Below are 17,183 nucleotides of genomic sequence, written 5' to 3'. Positions count from 1 at the left end.
GAGAGAGAGAGAGAGAGAGAGAGAGAGAGAGAGAGAGAGAGAGAGAGTATATGCGTGAGATAGATAATCAGTTAAACTGAAAATCTCTCCACTTTCACACTCAAGCTCTCTCTTTTTAAAGACTCTGTCCTCAGTGGTTGGTCACTACTCTATTCCTATTGGGTAGAAGACCACTCCTGTTACGCTTCCTCTACCCTTCACCCCCAACAGAGTATTACTGGAAAGTTAAAAGAAAAAAAAAAGGACAGGGGAAGTACATTCTTCCATTCACACCTGCCAAATGCAGAATACTCAAAATATCTATCTGACCATGTCATTCCTCTCTCAAAACTCTTCAGTGTCTCTTTATTGCTTCTAAGAGAAAGTCCCAGGGCGGCTAGGTGGCGCAGTGAATACAGCACTGGCCCTGGAGTCAGGAGGACCTGAGTTCAAATGTGGCCTTAGACACTTAACACAAAAACTAGCTGTATGACCTTTGGCAAGTCACTTAACCCCAATTGCCCTACCTTTCCCCCTCCAAAAAAAAGGAAAAAATAAATAAGAGAAAATCCCTATTGCACTGCTTGGCATCTGAAGCCCTTCACAATCTGGCTCCCACTTACCTTTCCAATCTTATTTCACATCAAGTGTCTTTCACATGCTCTCTATTCTCATCAAACTGGCCTTTCAGGTATGATATTCCATCTCCTGCCCACATACCTCGGCCCTTTGCTATTCTCCAACTTCCCAGGGGGTGGTTGGGGAGAAGATGGTGCTTTCATCCTCATTTCTGCTTCTAGACCCTCTTTGTTGTTGCTGTTTAGTTATTTCATTTAGTCTCATTCTTCATGACCCCATTTGGGGTTTTCTTGGCAAAGATCCTGGAGTGGTTTGCTCATTTTACAGATGAGGAAACAGGTAAACAGAGTTAAGTGACTTGCCCAGGGTCACACAGCTAGTAAGTGTCTGAGGTGAGATTTGAGCTTAAGAAGATGAATCTTCCTCACTTCAGGCCTGGCCCTCCATTAACTATACCATCTAGCTGCCCCTCTAACTCCCCCTCCCCCAGTTTCTCTCTTTTTTTCCCCCAGTTTATTTCAAAGCAAAGGTCAGATGCCTTCTCCTCCATGAAGTCTTTGCTGAGAATCTCAGCAGTTAGAGCTCTCTGCCTAGGGGAAATTACTGCTTCTCTCTGTTCATGTAGTACCCCATCTGTATGCTTGTGAGCAGGGACAGTTTCACCCTTATTTTTGTATTTCTGTAACCTAACACATCACCTTGCATACAGGTGTTTAATAGATGTCCACTGGATTGCTCTGAATGATTATTTTGAAAGAAAATAAATATATAAAGGTTTACCCTGTGATATGCAACCAAATCTGCCAGAGTGGAATGCTGGAGTTGGTCAACCCCCAGGAAGCTGTAGGAGTCAGTGGAGGCATCGATTAGGAAGTGTTTAGGTCCATCCTTTGAGAGGTAAGACAGAGCGTAGCCTTTTATCTTTTCACTTACTCGGATCAGAAAACTTCCAGGGACTTCTGTAGTAAGGAGCTCATTTGCTCTCTTTAGACTAAGAATTCCTGTAGAAGAAGAAGAAAGAATAAAACAAAACACATACCTCAGACTAGAGAAAAAACACCAAAATTTGTCCCCACTCCTGTGAACAGAATAGGTCAGGTGAGTTTCAGACAAAAAATAAGTCAACTTTAATCTTCTCCCCCCTTTTATTAATCCTGCCTTGAAATGCAGTTTAAAAAAAAATCCTTATCTCATTAGTGTCATATATTTGTGATAATTGGGCAGGAATTACATTTATTTTCCTATCTTTGAGCTTTCCTTTTTTAAAATTTCATTTCCTTAAAAAAAAAAAAACAACACTTTGAATTTCCCAAACACCATATAAAGCGAGCGTGTTCATATACAAAGAGAGAAAGAAAATTGCTCACATATGCTGTGAATTCACTCTGTGGAAAGATTGCTTGTTCCTCCAAGGATACAGCAAATTCAACATGTTATTTTCTAAGTTGTCTTTCTTGCTTGCATTTTTTAAATGAAAAGGGGTATCTAAGCAAATGTACTATATAAAGGAGAAATGTGCAATGGTCAACCTGTACAAGAAAATAAGCTACAATTTATATTTGACTAATACAAGAGTTTGTTTTGCCTGACTATGAAGCCACGCATATGTAGATAGATAGATGATAGATAGATAGATAGATAGATAGATAGATAGATAGATAGATAGATAGATAGATAGATAGATAGGTAGATAGATGGATAGATAGACATATATATGTATATATATATGCATACACACATATATATTTGTAAAGGGTTTTGTTTTTCTTGCCTTCTCAATGGGTGAAGGAAAATGGGGGAGAGAGACATTTTGGCAATAATATAAATAACTGAAAATAAAATAGAATTTTTAAAAGTGTTTGTTGATTGCTTGCTTGCTCATGGTAATTGCAAATCATCATCCTTGTCCATCAGTTCGTTAAAAGGAGAACAGGGCAATCCCCTCATAGGCAAACCTAGAGATACTTAGTGACTTGTTCACCATCACTAGGGCAAGAATTTGACTTGGTGACAAGGCCAAACCTAGAACCAAGGTTGCCTAACAGTCCCATTACATTTTCTACTACTACTCATGGCCTCCCAATACCTCATCACTCTTGGAAGTCATAAAACTGTTGATTTTCTCTTTTTGTAATTCAGACATCTGACTACTGATCAGTTTTCTCCCCGGTGAACAAGGTTTCATTCTGCCTTCTTCCCATTTTCCCTTCTAATTCTTATCATCCTTCTATATATTTAATCCATACACAGACACTGCAGTAAAAGCCCAAGGACAAGACGGCCTAAGGCACTGAATTATTCAAGGTTTCAATTTATTTGGAGTGTTTGGAGAGAGCACATTTCCATTTCTAGCACAAAGAAACTCTTCTTTCACCCTATACACACCACACATATCACCCTGTTGACATTCTAGGTTGGTTTCTTAGGTCACTGTTAATATTTTTCAAAGTAATCACCACACCTGGTAAAATAGTCCCTCACCCTTAATTGGGAATTGTACTTGACTGATCAAGCAGTCCATGTAGAAAAAAGGCTGTTAGATGTGAAATAGAAAAGCAAACTCCATTTCTTTTCTTACCAATAAGCCCTTAATTGCAAGAGGAGAAAAGGACCTGCTTCTACTCCCTGACTCCCACCACCAAATTGAACATATTTATTGTCTTTCATGAAGTCTGGCCGTTTGGAAATCAAATGGAGCCCAATTCAATCATTTCATGAGTCACAGATAGTGTAGTGTACCCAAGATAACATGTACTTTACTTATTTTAGGAATAACAGGGATGAATCACAGGTTATGGATCAATTCCCCAAACTTCTGTGAGAACCACATATTGTGAGTGAATAAGTAAGGCTACTGTTGGGAACAGAAGATTACAGACGTGGGAGAGCAATGGTGATTGATATCTTTTCACATCCACCTTAGTCAGAGGATCATGGCAATAGAGCAGGAAGGGACCTTGGGGACCATCTCGTTCAAACCCCTCATTTTGAAGGTGCAGAGAGAGGGAGGGATCTGCCCAGTATCACACAGTAGCAGGGCTGGAGTATGAGCCCAGGCCCTCCACCTCCAAATCCAGCACTATACGTGGGATATCATACCCCCAACTTAAGGCAGCTAGGTGGCACACTGGAAAGAGTGCTAGGCCTGGAGTCAGGAAGACCCGAGTTCAAATCTGCCCTCAGTCACTTCCTAGGTATGTGACCCTAGGTAAGTCGCTTCACCTCTGTTTGCCTCAGTTTCCTCCAAAATAAAATTGCAGTTATAATGGTACCTCTGTCCCAGGGTTGTTGCGAGGATCAAATAAGATGATATTTGTAAAGCACGGTGTTTGGCCTATAGCAGGCACTTAATGTGTGTATTCCTCCCTTCCTAGAGAGGAGGAATGTTTGGGAGGGGCATGAAGAATCATGAGCACTTATTTCCTCTTATAGCCAAGGAAAATCCACAGAGTGCAAAAAGTGTTCAGTGTTGCCTCTTTCCTTACTCTCCTTGGTGCTTCCACTGTTGTCAGTAAGTATTTACTGAGTGCCTGCTAGATGCCAGACGCCTCTAGTTATGTTAAGCATTGGGGATATGACTAGAAGACAGAAAAGTCCCTGTCCTCAAGGAGCTTGCTTTAGAGTGGAAAGACAACACAGGAAAGGAAAGAAAAGAAGGCGAAGGGAGGAGGGAAGGAAGAAACATGGCTGGCTTGGGCTCTTCCATAAAGAAAGTTTCCAGGACAAAGTGACCAGCAGGATGAGGAGGCGGCAGGAGGAGAGGGACAAGAGCAGAAACCTTGCACAGGCATAGTACTTTCAACCTGACACAGCTATCCCTTCCACATCGAAGCTTTCCCCATCAAAGTGTCATTATTTTATTTCATTTTTTTATTTTTTGCTTTTTGGAGGGGGGAGGGCAAGGACAATTGAGGTTAAGTGACTTGCCCAAGGTCACACGGCTAGTAAGTGTTAAGTGTCTGAGGCTGGATTTGAACTCAGGTCCTCCTGATCCAGGGTTGGTGCTCTATTCACTGTACCACCTAGCCACCCCTCCCACTGCAGTTTCAATATATGGGACTACATAAGAAATTAAATGGCAATTTTTTGGGAGTTTTGCAGAAGCTGCAGACGACATGTGAAGGCCAGAAGATGATATAGAGCTTATGATCAAATACATAACACAAATTTTACAATAGGGTATCATAAACATCCCATAAAAGAAAAAGAAAAAAAATATGATTTTTTTCTCTGGTATAAAGAGAGAGCCAAAAAAAAATTTTACATGGATTTTCCAGGTGACAGGGGCAAGGTGATATGGAAGGGATAACTGTAGATACTTTGCTCAAACAAACAGATGCTTTGCTGCTGGCTGAAGTCTAAACTCCTTGGCTTGGCATTCAAGGCCTTGCAGTCTAGCCTCATCTCAAAATACTCCTCTCTGGTGCATTCAATATGAAGCCAAACCAGACTCCTTGGTGCATCCCTGGCATAACCTAGGCTTTTCTGCCTCATTACTTTTGTTCACTCTGTTCCCTACACTTAAATCACTGTATCTTGTACCCTACTGAATTCCTCCCCATCCTTAAAAGCCACACTCAAATGCCCCTGCATCCTTTAACTCTTACCCTGCTGAATTCTCCATGCTCCTCCCCAATCCCAAACCCCAGCAAATAATGATGTTTCCTTACTGGAAAGAAGAAAGGAAGGAAGCCTTTTAAAAGTAGCTACTATGTGCTAAGGACTATATCAAGCACTTTACAAATAGTCTTATTTGATCTTCACAACAGCCCTAGTGGGTAGGGTTGTTGCTATTATCATCCCCATTTTGCAGTTATCATTTATAGGGTAACTTTTCTTCTTATTCTCCATTTTACAGGTGAGGAAACTGAGGCAGGGAGAGGTCAAGTGACTTGCCCTAGGTCACCCAGGCAGCAAATGTCAGGGCTTGAGATTTGAACCAGAAATGTCTTGCATGTTGGACCCATGAAATTTGTTTACTGGATTGATTTGGCAAATGGTGACAGGGTGGGCCTGCTGCACCAGTCACAGACCCAAGGTGAACTCCCTCTACCTTGCTTTCCTTCTCTTCTCTAGGCAGGAGACGTTAGAAATTATAGCTTGTAGGTTTAGGTGTGTGACACCCCTAATGGTCTTATTTCCCTTCTCCTTTTCTCTGAAGCTAGATGTAAAATAAAAGGTATTAACCTTTTTTCTTTTCTTTTTTGGTATTACAAAGTATTTAACATACCTGATCCCACTAAGACATTGCAAAGGGTAAGAAGGACAAGAAACAGGTAACAGAGATTTCATTCAAGAGCTCAGAATCTTAAAAAGGCAAGAGATTAAGCGTTGGACTCTGTGAAACTTTAGGAAGTTATTATCTATGCATGGAAGTATATAGGCTGCCTAGAACCTATGGGGAAAAGTCACTTATTATTAATAATAGCAATTTTTTAAAAAAGCAAGAGCATCTCACATTTCTAGAACATTTTAACATTTTGAAAACCATTATCTTTACAACTATTCTATTAGGCAAGAATGATAAGTACCCCCTTTATAGATAAGAAAACTGAGGCCTAAAGAGATTAAGAATTTCCCTGTAGACAGGGACTCAAACCCAGATCTTCTGACACCCAAGCTGGGCTCTTTCAAATACAACATAGCAGAGACAATGTAGGTGGATAAAAAGCAAGAATCTGTTGAAGAGAAAGACCCTAGTATATAAAACCTGAAATTCCTTATTATTTCTATGGATGAAGCAGTGGGTCCCATTTTGACCATCTGTCTTCTTTTTTTTTTTTTTGGCAAGGCAATTGGGGTTAAGTGACCTTGCTCAAGGTCGCACAGCTAGTAAGCATGTCAAGTGTCTGAGGCCAAATTTGAACTCAGGTCCTCCTGACTCCAGGGCTGGTGCTCTATTCACTGCGCCATCTAGCTGACCTGACAATTATTCTTTTCGATCCTAAGGTAAAAACAATCATGGAAAATAATACCAAACCCAAGTGGAAGGTCAAAGTCTCCTCAGAAACAGGTTATGTAGTTATTTATAGAGCTTCTTAAACTGTGGGTTGAGAGTGGGAAAAGTTTAAGAAACCCTGTGTAGATATGATTAGATTATAGTATTATAATCTGTATAGGCTGACCACCTAAACAGCACATCTGTCAGCTGGCACTGCAAAGCCCCTTTCCATATTTGGATCACAATGAAATCATTTTATGGGGAATCGCCAACAATGGTTTGACAGTGTGGGCAATGATTCCAAAGAATTCAAAATTGTGAAGCTTTAGATAATTTGATGTCTACAAGTATATTCACTTTTAAGCAAACCTGACATCTAGAACTGCATGCATGCACACAGATACATTTAAATGGTTATATTGAGACCACTATAAAAATGTTTGTACATATGGGTCTCTTGCCTCTTTCTTTGACAGCTTTGGGGTATAGACCTCAGAGTAGTATCACTGTGTCAAAAGGTAGGATCAGTTTAGGGATATTTAATTTGGGAGTGGGGGGGATGGGGAGGATGGAGAGAAGAGGAGAGAAGAGTTTAAAAGGAAATTAGTTTCTAAAACTTTCAAATTTTACTTAAATTTTAAAAGATATATATGTGTATCTGTGCACATGTAGAGTCTTATTTTTTACTTTATAAAAAGGGATGCCTTTATAGAGGTAAGTTCTAGTGTATTTAAAGTATAATTTACTTCACAACGAACTGTATACACAGCTTTTCATAAATATGCCTACTATAAAAACTTGAATTAGATCTGCATGTAAATGGGGCTTCCAAAAACTAAGTAAAAATCTAGGCTAGAAATTATTCATTTGCAGAGTTTGGGAAATTCTTTGTAATATTCATCACTACCAGATTCTTCATGTGTAGACTTTGGAACCCTGCCCCTCTGTGATAGTTATCAGAGCTTTGCACCCGAAAACAGAGCAGGCAATAATAATATTCTACTCTTTAATTTCATAACTATCTCCTTCAAAAACACTTACAGGCTTTACATGGGAGTGGGAAAAGGAAAAGGAAAAGATATTTCCTTCATTTGTCCTGTTTAAAAATGATTAGGGGGGCGGCCAGGTAGCACAGCGAGTAAGAGCATCGGGTCCAGTGTTGGGATGACCTGGAGATCGAATCCCGGGCTCAGACACTTAGCCCCCACCCAGAAACACCTGGCCGTGTAACCTTGAGCAAGTTACTTAACCCCAATTGCTTAGGGGCAGCCAGGTGGCTCAGTGAGTAAGAGCACCGACTCCAGTGTTGGGATGACCTAGACATCGAATCCCGGGCTCAGATACTCAGCACCACACCTAGAAATAACTGGCTGTGTAATCTTGAGCAAGTTACTTAACCCCGATTGCTTTAAAAAAAATGACTAGGTCTTTAAGGATTATAGTCTATTTTTAGCAGTAACTCATTATTTAAAAAATAATTTTATTGAAACCTTTTGTTTTTATGTCCCCTACATTCCCAATGTATCCTTTCCCCAGCCTCTCCCAGAAAATCATCCTTTATAGTAATGAATTTTTAAAGGGGGTGGGATTGGAAGAGATCAGCAAAACTATGCCCCGTCATTAGAATTTCACGGATTTCAGGTTTGATTGCTTGTTGATCTATCCATTTACTTTGTGGCAATGTGGCTCAGCTTCCTTGTAATCAGTTCATATAAAGCTTACTATGCTTCTTTGTTTTCATCCTATTCATTATTTATTACGGCATAATAAAGTTCTATTACATTCACATACAACTTGTTTAGTCATTGCCCAGTCAAGGGGCATCTACTTTGTTGCTAGTTCTTTGCTACTACAATATGAACTACTTTAAATATTTTGGTGTGTATGGGACCTTTATTTTGTCACTGACCTCCTTGGGTATATATCTAGCAGTGGAATACTATGGTAAAAAAAATATGTACATTTTAGTCACTTTCTTCTCGTAATTCCAAATTGCTTTCCAATAGACCAATTAGCAGCTCCATCAATAATGCATTAGCATACCCATCTTTCAGTGATCTTTCCTATATTGACTATTCTCATATTTCATTATCTTTGACGTTATTTCTGAGTGACATGAACACTCAGATGATATAAGTCACTAAGTTCACTGAGTATTTTCTTCACAACAACTTAGTAGGATAGGTAGTACAAGTATCATTTCTACCATTTCACAGATGATGAACTGAGGCAGTAAGTGACTTAAACCAGAGTTACTCAGGTAAATATCAGAACTGGGATTATAACTCATAACTTGCCTGACTGAGCCCAGTATTCTTTCCTGTCAGTCTACTAAAGTTGAAGTTAGGTAGAGGAGAGGGAGAAAACAAAGGACCAGAGATGAAGATACAGTGCTAATGAAGGATGGGGATGATGTGGGATAAGGAACATCTTGCAGGAGAACAGGTTGGGTAGGAAGAAATTGGGGCAACATCATTGATATAATAGCTGGGTAAAAACCAGGGGATGCCCAGCATCTCCATATGGTAGTGAATAGCAGGTAATCAGAGACATTTGTGTTCCCCTTACCCCTTCAAACTCTTGTGAAGTCCAAGCATGCCTGGAACCTCTTCAGAGTATGTTTGGACTGCTATAGGCTTATGAGACCTGATCTGGAGTGCAGCTGACACAAAGACACTGTATGGGGAGATACAGCCTTGAAGACACTGCTTTGGCAGCAAGAGGCAACAACCAGAATGAAAGTTTCCTTGAAAGGGAAAGAAAGGATCTCTAAGGGAGCCCTAACATGAAAGCTAAGTGACAGTAATGGCCACTTGGGAGGCATCAGGATATAACAGAAGTAAGTCTGGGCTATTGATTGGGTTCAGGGAAATGTTCTTTGATTATAGCTTTGAGCCTTGTCCCATTAGTAAGGGCTGTGGATTATAAGACTTATAGATTCTTAAAGCTGGAAGATGTTTCTGAAAGAATTCCCTAGAGTCAGTTACAGGATGTTGTGCTACTGAACTACACCTAAGTCCAAAGTTCTTTTCCAAAAGATATCTCCAGGGAGTCATGATCTCTAGTTTTAGAAACACTCCTTATGGCACAGACTAGATAGCTGCTGAGTTCCCTTCCAATGCTCAGTTCTGTGATTCCTAAGGGCAAGGTATATATCACCCTTCTCTCTGAAGTACGGAGTCCAATGCCCCCCTCTTCCTTTCTCTCTCTCTCTCTCTCTCTCTCTCTCTCTCTCTCTCTCTCTCTCTCTCCCACTAATGGTATATTTCAGCACATGGAAGGTCAGGTTGGAATTGTCTAATTACATACACTAACTTTTACAAAGGCATGATCTGAGAAAGTTTTGGCATTGATGTGATTATGAAACTATCGAAGTATCAAAGTCTTCTTTTAATCTTTATCCTTTTTCCCCTAGTTTGGAGTTGATTTTGATTTTACTCTTAGCAGTTAATGTCCTTAACTGCACACAGAAAGCTGATTCTGAAATTGCTCCCACATCAGTTAACAGCTGGTTCCTGCCAGACATATTCTGTTTGGATTTGGGGGGGGGAGGTAGGAGGGGAAGGAAGCAGATACTTGTTTGGTGTTCAACATGTCCAGTATCTTCTGACTCTTTATCAAAAGATTAATGATACACAGGAATCATTCTAAATTCTGTCATGACATCACCTTCCTGATATCATGGTCCTCTTCAAGAAGGAAGGACAAAATAACAATGCTATTTTCTAATCTATTTTTCATATCTTCCAATGTTCCCCTTTACAGTGAAGTCGCTGGTGATTGAGAAATATTGACTTGGTTTGGAAGATCCTGTCACATTCTTCATACAATTTCTCAGTTTCTTCCTCTGTGACAGATGGTGCTTCCACTCATCACAAGCAAGGTGAGCGGAGAGTAGCAAGTGTCCCCACAAAATGATGCTCCTTTCTCCCTTTGGGAACACGATGGAACAAACGCTACCAACTCCTCTACTCACCTCTCTGAACTTTTGGGCTCTCCTTCCATTTAGCTACAATATCTTAATATCGTCTAGTTTTATTTATAGTGAGAACAGCAACATGGATGGGGTTCAGTTCCTTCCAGAAGCCCATCAATTTATCGGCTATTGGGCAAAAATTTCATATTTAATGTATCATCAATTAATTAAGTTTTGTAGACCAATGTCAACCTGGGTTATTTTTAACAACCTCTCTCCTCCCCTGGGCAAGTCAATTAATATCTGTTTGCCTTAGTTTTCTCATCTGCAAAATGGGGATGATTATAGCATCTACTGCCCAGGGTTGTTGTGAGGCTGAGATGAAATAATATTTGTAAAGCACTGTGTAAACCTTAAAAAACTATATAAATGCTAGCTATTATCATCTTTCTCTTCTAATCCAATTTATTCTCTACTGCCAGATTAATCTTTCTAAACCATAGCTCTGATCTGTCACTTACTTAAAAGCTTTCAGTGGATCACTACTGTCTAAAGTTCATATCCCTAATACTGGCATTCAAAGGCTTCCACAGTCTGCCTCCAAGATGGCTTCTCTGTCTTATTGCCTAGTGCTCACACATCCCAGGTCCCTGCCAAACTTAACTCCTTGCTCTTTTCCAAGTGCCGCCCAGGTTCTCACATCTGTGCTCCCCTTGCCTGGAGTGCCTTCCTCTTCATCCTGTGCATTAATTCTACCCTCTGTTCAAGGCTACCTTCTTCATGAAGATCACCACGCCCCCAAACCGTTCAAACCCTTATCAGGCCACTCACTAAAATCTACTGCAGTTTATTTCCTGTACATACAGAACATAAAATCATTGAAGGCAGGGTTCATTTTTTTTTTATTCAACACTCCCTCCCCCAGGACCTAAAAGAGTCTTGCACAAAACAGAAGCTTAATATTTTTTTTTTTGCTGAATAAATGAGTGAACAAATACAATTAGCTTGAAAATTAAATATGAATATTATCTTCCCAGGGACTGTTCTTTCCTCATCTGGGAGCTTTGAGAAAAAAGAGAAACACATCTGTTAGTGCTCTTTTGGGTAGAAGTGGATTCTAAATAGCCCTTGCTCTCTCTGAGCCCTAGCTAGAAGAGCCTAATCAAGGGCTTCCTCACTGTTTCCCTTCTCTTGAAGAGAGAGGTTCTTATCCCTTTTGTTCCTTCCTCATTCTCTCCTCATGTCTTCTAAAGGAAGAGCACTCAATACCGTCTGGTTTGAGGATCAAGAAATCAGTGAACAAAGTATAAAGGAAGGAAGGCAAGTTGGATGACAAGAATACTAGATTTCATTTTGTCATTTATTTAAATAAACATGTATAAGCACCCACCATATGTCTAATGCACTGTGGGAAGCCTTTGGAAGAATGATAAATGAAAGATAAATGAAATGATGACAGTTCTTGAGGAGACAAGGTGGGGGTACATGGATAAATAAACCATAAATCAGAATACAAGAACATAAAAGGAGTATAAAGGACTTAAGATCAGAAAAGAGAGAAATATCTTCCACCTGGGGAAATTAGTTCATTGAGGAAGTGACATTAGATCTGGATCTTAAAGGATGGGTGACATCAACAGGTGGAGATTGGTGAGGAGGTGAGGTCATTTGATGTAATGAACAATGTGGACAAAGATGCTACTGATTGAAAACTTGGGGCAGTCTCAGGTGATGGTAATTCAGTTTTGCTAGAATACAGTGTAGATAAAAGGGAATGGGGTTGTAATGTCCAGGGGTGGAGTAGTACTTGATTAAATCACACTTGGGAGTAGTACTTGGAGATTATTGAATCACACTTAGTAAATGCTGTATTTTGAATGATGTCATATTTTGATTCTATCTGTTCTTAATTTGTCACTGAATAAAATGGAGAGCACCTATGCTGGTATTTTGAACCTTGGGAAGTTGCCTTTGCTTGGCATTACATTACATTATGGAGTAGTCAGCAAGGAATACAAAGCATAGTGCCTCAATTTGTTCCAGGATCCATGGCCATTTAGATTGAGATTGTAAGGCCAAGGATCCTGGAGGGGTGGAATGTAATAGTAATGGAATTTAAAGATCCCCCTGTATTGGCTTGGTTTTTGGTTTGATTGTGTTAAAACCCAGAGCTTGTTAATCCCACTTGTGGGATGGACTTGTTGACGTGAAAAGAGAGGGCTGAACTGGGAGGAGATGGTGACGTAAATTTAGAGAGACACAATAAAAGAGAGAGGCAGAAGAACTTTTTTGGAAGCAGCACCCTTTTGGAGGCAGAGAGAGACTGAGAGGATTGCTGAGGGCCACTTTGAATTGCCCAGGACTTTGAGAGCTGCCATCCAGAGCTGCCAAGGACTGAGGAGACATGACTGTTATGCTGGTACTTTGTCTGTCTGTTTTGATGTTGTTTTGCCAGATTTGTCCACTGGTGAAAGACAGTCCTGTTGTTGCAGAGGTTTTGGAATGTTGCTGTTGGTTCAGAGCTCCAGAGACTCTTCTGCAGACAGAGAGTGAATTCTGTCCACTGGTGAAGGGCAATGCTGTTGTTGCAGAGGTTTTGGAACCTTGCTGTTGGCTCAGAAGCCCTGAAGAAGGATTTTCTTGTTGTATGTTCACAGAAATCCTGGAAAAGGGTTTTGATAATGTTTTCAGGGGTCCTAGGACTGTTGTGCAGACAGAGAATGAATTAATGAAGAGACTGGCAATGTATCTTGTGGCCTTGCTAGGCTTTGTCTCCCCAGGAACAAAGATTGCTGAGAACCTGCCTCCTGTCAAGATGAAGAAAAGACCTCCATTTGGGTATTAAATGCTGTTCTTAAGCTTGTTGTAACTCTGGGGTAGACTCAATTGTGATCCAAGGGTGGGGAACTTTTGACCTTTTTGTGCTCTGTGATTGAACAAATGAATGTACTTTATTTATGTTTGGAAACTAATCTCCACTTGAGAACAGGGGCTTTGTGATGGACTAAATGAAGGGCAGAATGGAACCAGACTGCAGAAGGCTTCAATTGCCATGCCAAGCTAAAGATTTTATAATTTATTCAGCAGGCAGTGAGGTTCTTTTGAAGGTTCTCAGGGAGATGAGCAACATAGTCATATCTGGAGACCAGGAAGCCCATTCTGGCAGTGGTGTTTAGGACGGACTAGAGGCAGAAAAGCTGGAGTCAGTTTGATTCATTTGTTATTGAGAACATAAGACTCCCCAAGTTTGTCTCAGATCCTATTTGACTGGCTTCTAAATAAAGCGAAGTGAAACACTTGCAAAAACTCCAGAAAATGGGATACTTTTTACGTAGGCACGTGTAGACGATCCAGAATGGGGGACAGTCAGTGAAAAGGCAAGTTGTTTCCAAACAAAGCATTTTCATATTTGATCCTGAAGTTAATAGGGAACTACTAGGAGTTTATTGAGTGAGTGTGTGTGTGTGTGTGTGTGTGTGTGTGAGAGAGAGAGAGAGAGAGAGAGAGAGAGAGAGAGAGAGAGAGAGAGAGAGAGACATGGTCAGATCTAGACTTCAGGAAAATCAGATGATTGCAAATGAAGTTGAGCTGGGAGAGATGAATCAGAGAGATCGATGAAAAGACTATTGCAAAATATTCTAGGCCAGAGGTGATGAGCATCTACACCAGGGCGATGGCTGTGTGAGTAAAGAAGACATAGATGGGCATACATGGAAGATGCTACGAAGGCAGGAAGGACAAAATTGGGATAAGCAGGATGAGTGTGAGTTGGTGAGGACGACCCAGAGGTTACCATCTGGGCCTGGATGATGGTGGTGCTCTTGACCAAGAGTGTCAAACTCAAATAGAAATGGGAACCACTAATTATACATAAGGGTCCCTTTAGGCCAAATACTCACTTCGTTTTAATGTTTGATGTTATCTATATTTTACTATATTTTTATTAAATATTTCTCAATTATTTTAATGTTGTTTGGGCAACATGACAGTAATAGAGAAGCTGGAAAGAGGATAAGGTTTGGGGGGAAAGATGACTTCCGCTTGCTGTGTCTATGGGTCATATACTATGAGATGCCCAAAGGCATTCTGGGGACTGGAGTTCAGGAGAGAGATCAGAGCTACATATGGAGATCTGGGAATCATCCACACAGAGATAATAATGGAACCTATGAGCAGTGATGATATTCCCTACTCCCTACCCCCAGCACTTAAAACAGTATCTTGCACAGAGAAGTTCAATAGAGTTCTGCTAAATAAATTAGTGATTGAAAAGGAAATACTAGTGTTATTTTTGCAAAGACCTTTCTTTCTTCATCTGGGGAACTTTGAGGAAAAGGGAAGCACATTTGTTGGTGCTCTTTTGGGTAGAGGTGGTACGGAGGAAGAAGAGAAGAAGGCCCAGGATAGAGACCCAGGAGGGAGTGGTGGAATGGAGGTGGGGCGGGATACAGTAGGTACAGTATTCATGCTGAAAAGAACAGATTGCTGGCACCTGACAGGGCACCAGACAGTGGCCTAACTACCACCAAGTCCAATTCTGACCTCTCTTTGTTACACACCCTGAAACCACACCACTTTTACTATCTGCTACTGTAATTCTACTTTCTGAACATAATAATTGACATTTATATAGCACCTTAAGGTTCACAACATACATATCTTAAATACATTATCTTATTTGAGCATAACAACAACCCTATGAGGTAGACAGATATTAATGGACCCATTTCACAGGCAAACTGTGGAAACTCACTTGCCCATGGTCACACAGCTAATAAGTGTCCAAAGCAGGATCTGAATTCAGGTCTTCTCAACTCCAGTTATAATACTTCATAGACTAAGATATTAAGTAGGTATCATATCTTTAAATGAATGTATTGTAAATGAAGCAGAATTTATATATCCGTCTGAACATTCAGACAGAAAAGGCTTCAAAAATTAAACGTGAAATCATATAATTAGTGGCATAGTAGGAAAAACAGTAAAGAGTCAAGATTCAGAAACCTGAGTTCAAATTCTGACTCCAGCATTTACTTGCTACATCATTTAGGACAACTTATATCACCTTTATAAACTTCAGCTTCAGCAGCAGTAAAATGAACTGAGTCCCTTCTCTCACAGAAGAGAGAGGTTCTTATTTGTAATTATTTGCTATTTCGAGATGTTATTATTTTTCTCTGCTGGTGCAGGGAATAGAAGAGAAAAAAAAATTAAATGGTCCACACTCTTGAGGAATTCCAATTCTATCTAGGGGGCAGGGCACATACACATAGGTATCTATTCAAAATAGATGCAAGGCGATTTTGCATTATCTACCCGCAAGGTTTTTGTGAACACATATGCTTTAAGATCTTTAGAAATGTATTGTGGTTGTTACTGTTATTGTTGTTACTGTTTTCATGAAAACAGAGATTTGAAGGGTTTTGAGGTTGACTGTGTTGCTTTCTTCCTTTGACGGATGAAGGATTCTTCCCAGAATTTTGAAGATTGTAGAGGCCAGAGGTTTCCAGTCCAGTGTTTAAAATGTTTGAGAGCATTTGCCTCTGACTTGAGCTCATTCATAGATTAAGAAAAATTAGGGAGGCACTCAATATGTCTTGCTTAAGACTAACTGCTGATATATATGTAGAGAGCGAGAGATATATACATGCATGCACATAACATGTATGTGCATATAATACACTTGTATACACACCCATACATATATGTATGTTGCGTCTCTTTGTATGTAAATATAGATGTGTTTATATCTATCTATAGAAAGTTGGAGAGCTATGACTTGGGCTAATTCATAGGTTAAGGAAAATTAAGGGGTCACTTAATGTGTCTTCATTAAGACTAGCTACAGATTTACATGTATGTGTAAAACATAAATATTATATACACACAAGTATAACATGTATCATATATGTATATATTATATATATTTGTATATATACACATGCAAATATTTGTGTGTGAGTTTAAGTTTAGAAGTTATTACTTCTGACTCAAGTTAATTCATTGGTTAAGGAAAATTAAAGAGGCACTCAGTGTGTCTTTCTTAACATTAGCTCCTGTATTTATATGTTTTATATGTGTATATATGTGCATACATACATATAAATCCATAACCATATGCTGTGTGGGACCTAACCATAGGGCTGGGAACTGCCAGGGTAGCGAGTATGGAAGGAAAGAAGGGAAATATGAATCCACAAAGAAAATGACCTCTAGGGAACTCAGGTTTCAGAGAATAATTGCTTTCACAGAAACTAATAGGATTTATCCCTGAGGAGAATGAAGAACTTAAGGGATGTGCCAAAACTAGAAGCAATCAATATAGCTTCGGAATGGAATATGCTGGATACACCATAAATGTAAAAAGTCTGTTCTAAGCAGCTAGGAAAAGAAAATACAGATGCTAATGCATTTGGACAAGGACAAGCTCAATTACCTGCTAAGTCAGTAACAAAGGTCCTTGGAGAAAAGAAGACGATAGAATCATTTTGTAATTGGTTTAAATTCATGTTAATAAAATGCCCATCACATTTCTAGAAGTGCCCTAATGAAGTACAAAACACACATAGGGGGGTGGCTAGGTGGCACAGTGAATAGAGCACCAGCCCTGGAGTCAGGAGGGCCTGAGTTCAAATCTGACCTCAGACACTTAACACACACACACACACAACTAGCCATGTGACTTTGGGCAAGTTACTGAACCCCAATTGCCCCCCCAAAAACACACACACACACACACACACACACACACACACACACACACACACA

General features: G+C 39.9%; 1 protein-coding gene across 5 annotated transcripts in view; it reads right to left on the bottom strand.

Annotated features, from left to right (window-relative positions):
• Positions 1 to 17,183, bottom strand: part of SH2D4A (SH2 domain containing 4A) — a 118,365-nt gene that overhangs the window by 3,847 nt on the left and 97,335 nt on the right. For all 5 annotated transcript variants that reach the window (XM_069075764.1, XM_069075763.1, XM_069075762.1 and 2 more), the window contains one exon: positions 1,339 to 1,559. In XM_069075764.1, coding sequence (XP_068931865.1) covers positions 1,339 to 1,559 — 221 coding nt within the window. The remainder of the gene's footprint in view (positions 1 to 1,338; positions 1,560 to 17,183) is intronic.

The sequence above is a fragment of the Petaurus breviceps genome, unplaced genomic scaffold (assembly GCF_028583685.1).
Source record: "Petaurus breviceps papuanus isolate PSGF00001 unplaced genomic scaffold, PetGlider_PUasm1.0 90919, whole genome shotgun sequence".
In the NCBI taxonomy this organism is placed as follows: domain Eukaryota; kingdom Metazoa; phylum Chordata; class Mammalia; order Diprotodontia; family Petauridae; genus Petaurus; species Petaurus breviceps.
This window is presented reverse-complemented; position numbering and strand designations above follow the sequence as displayed.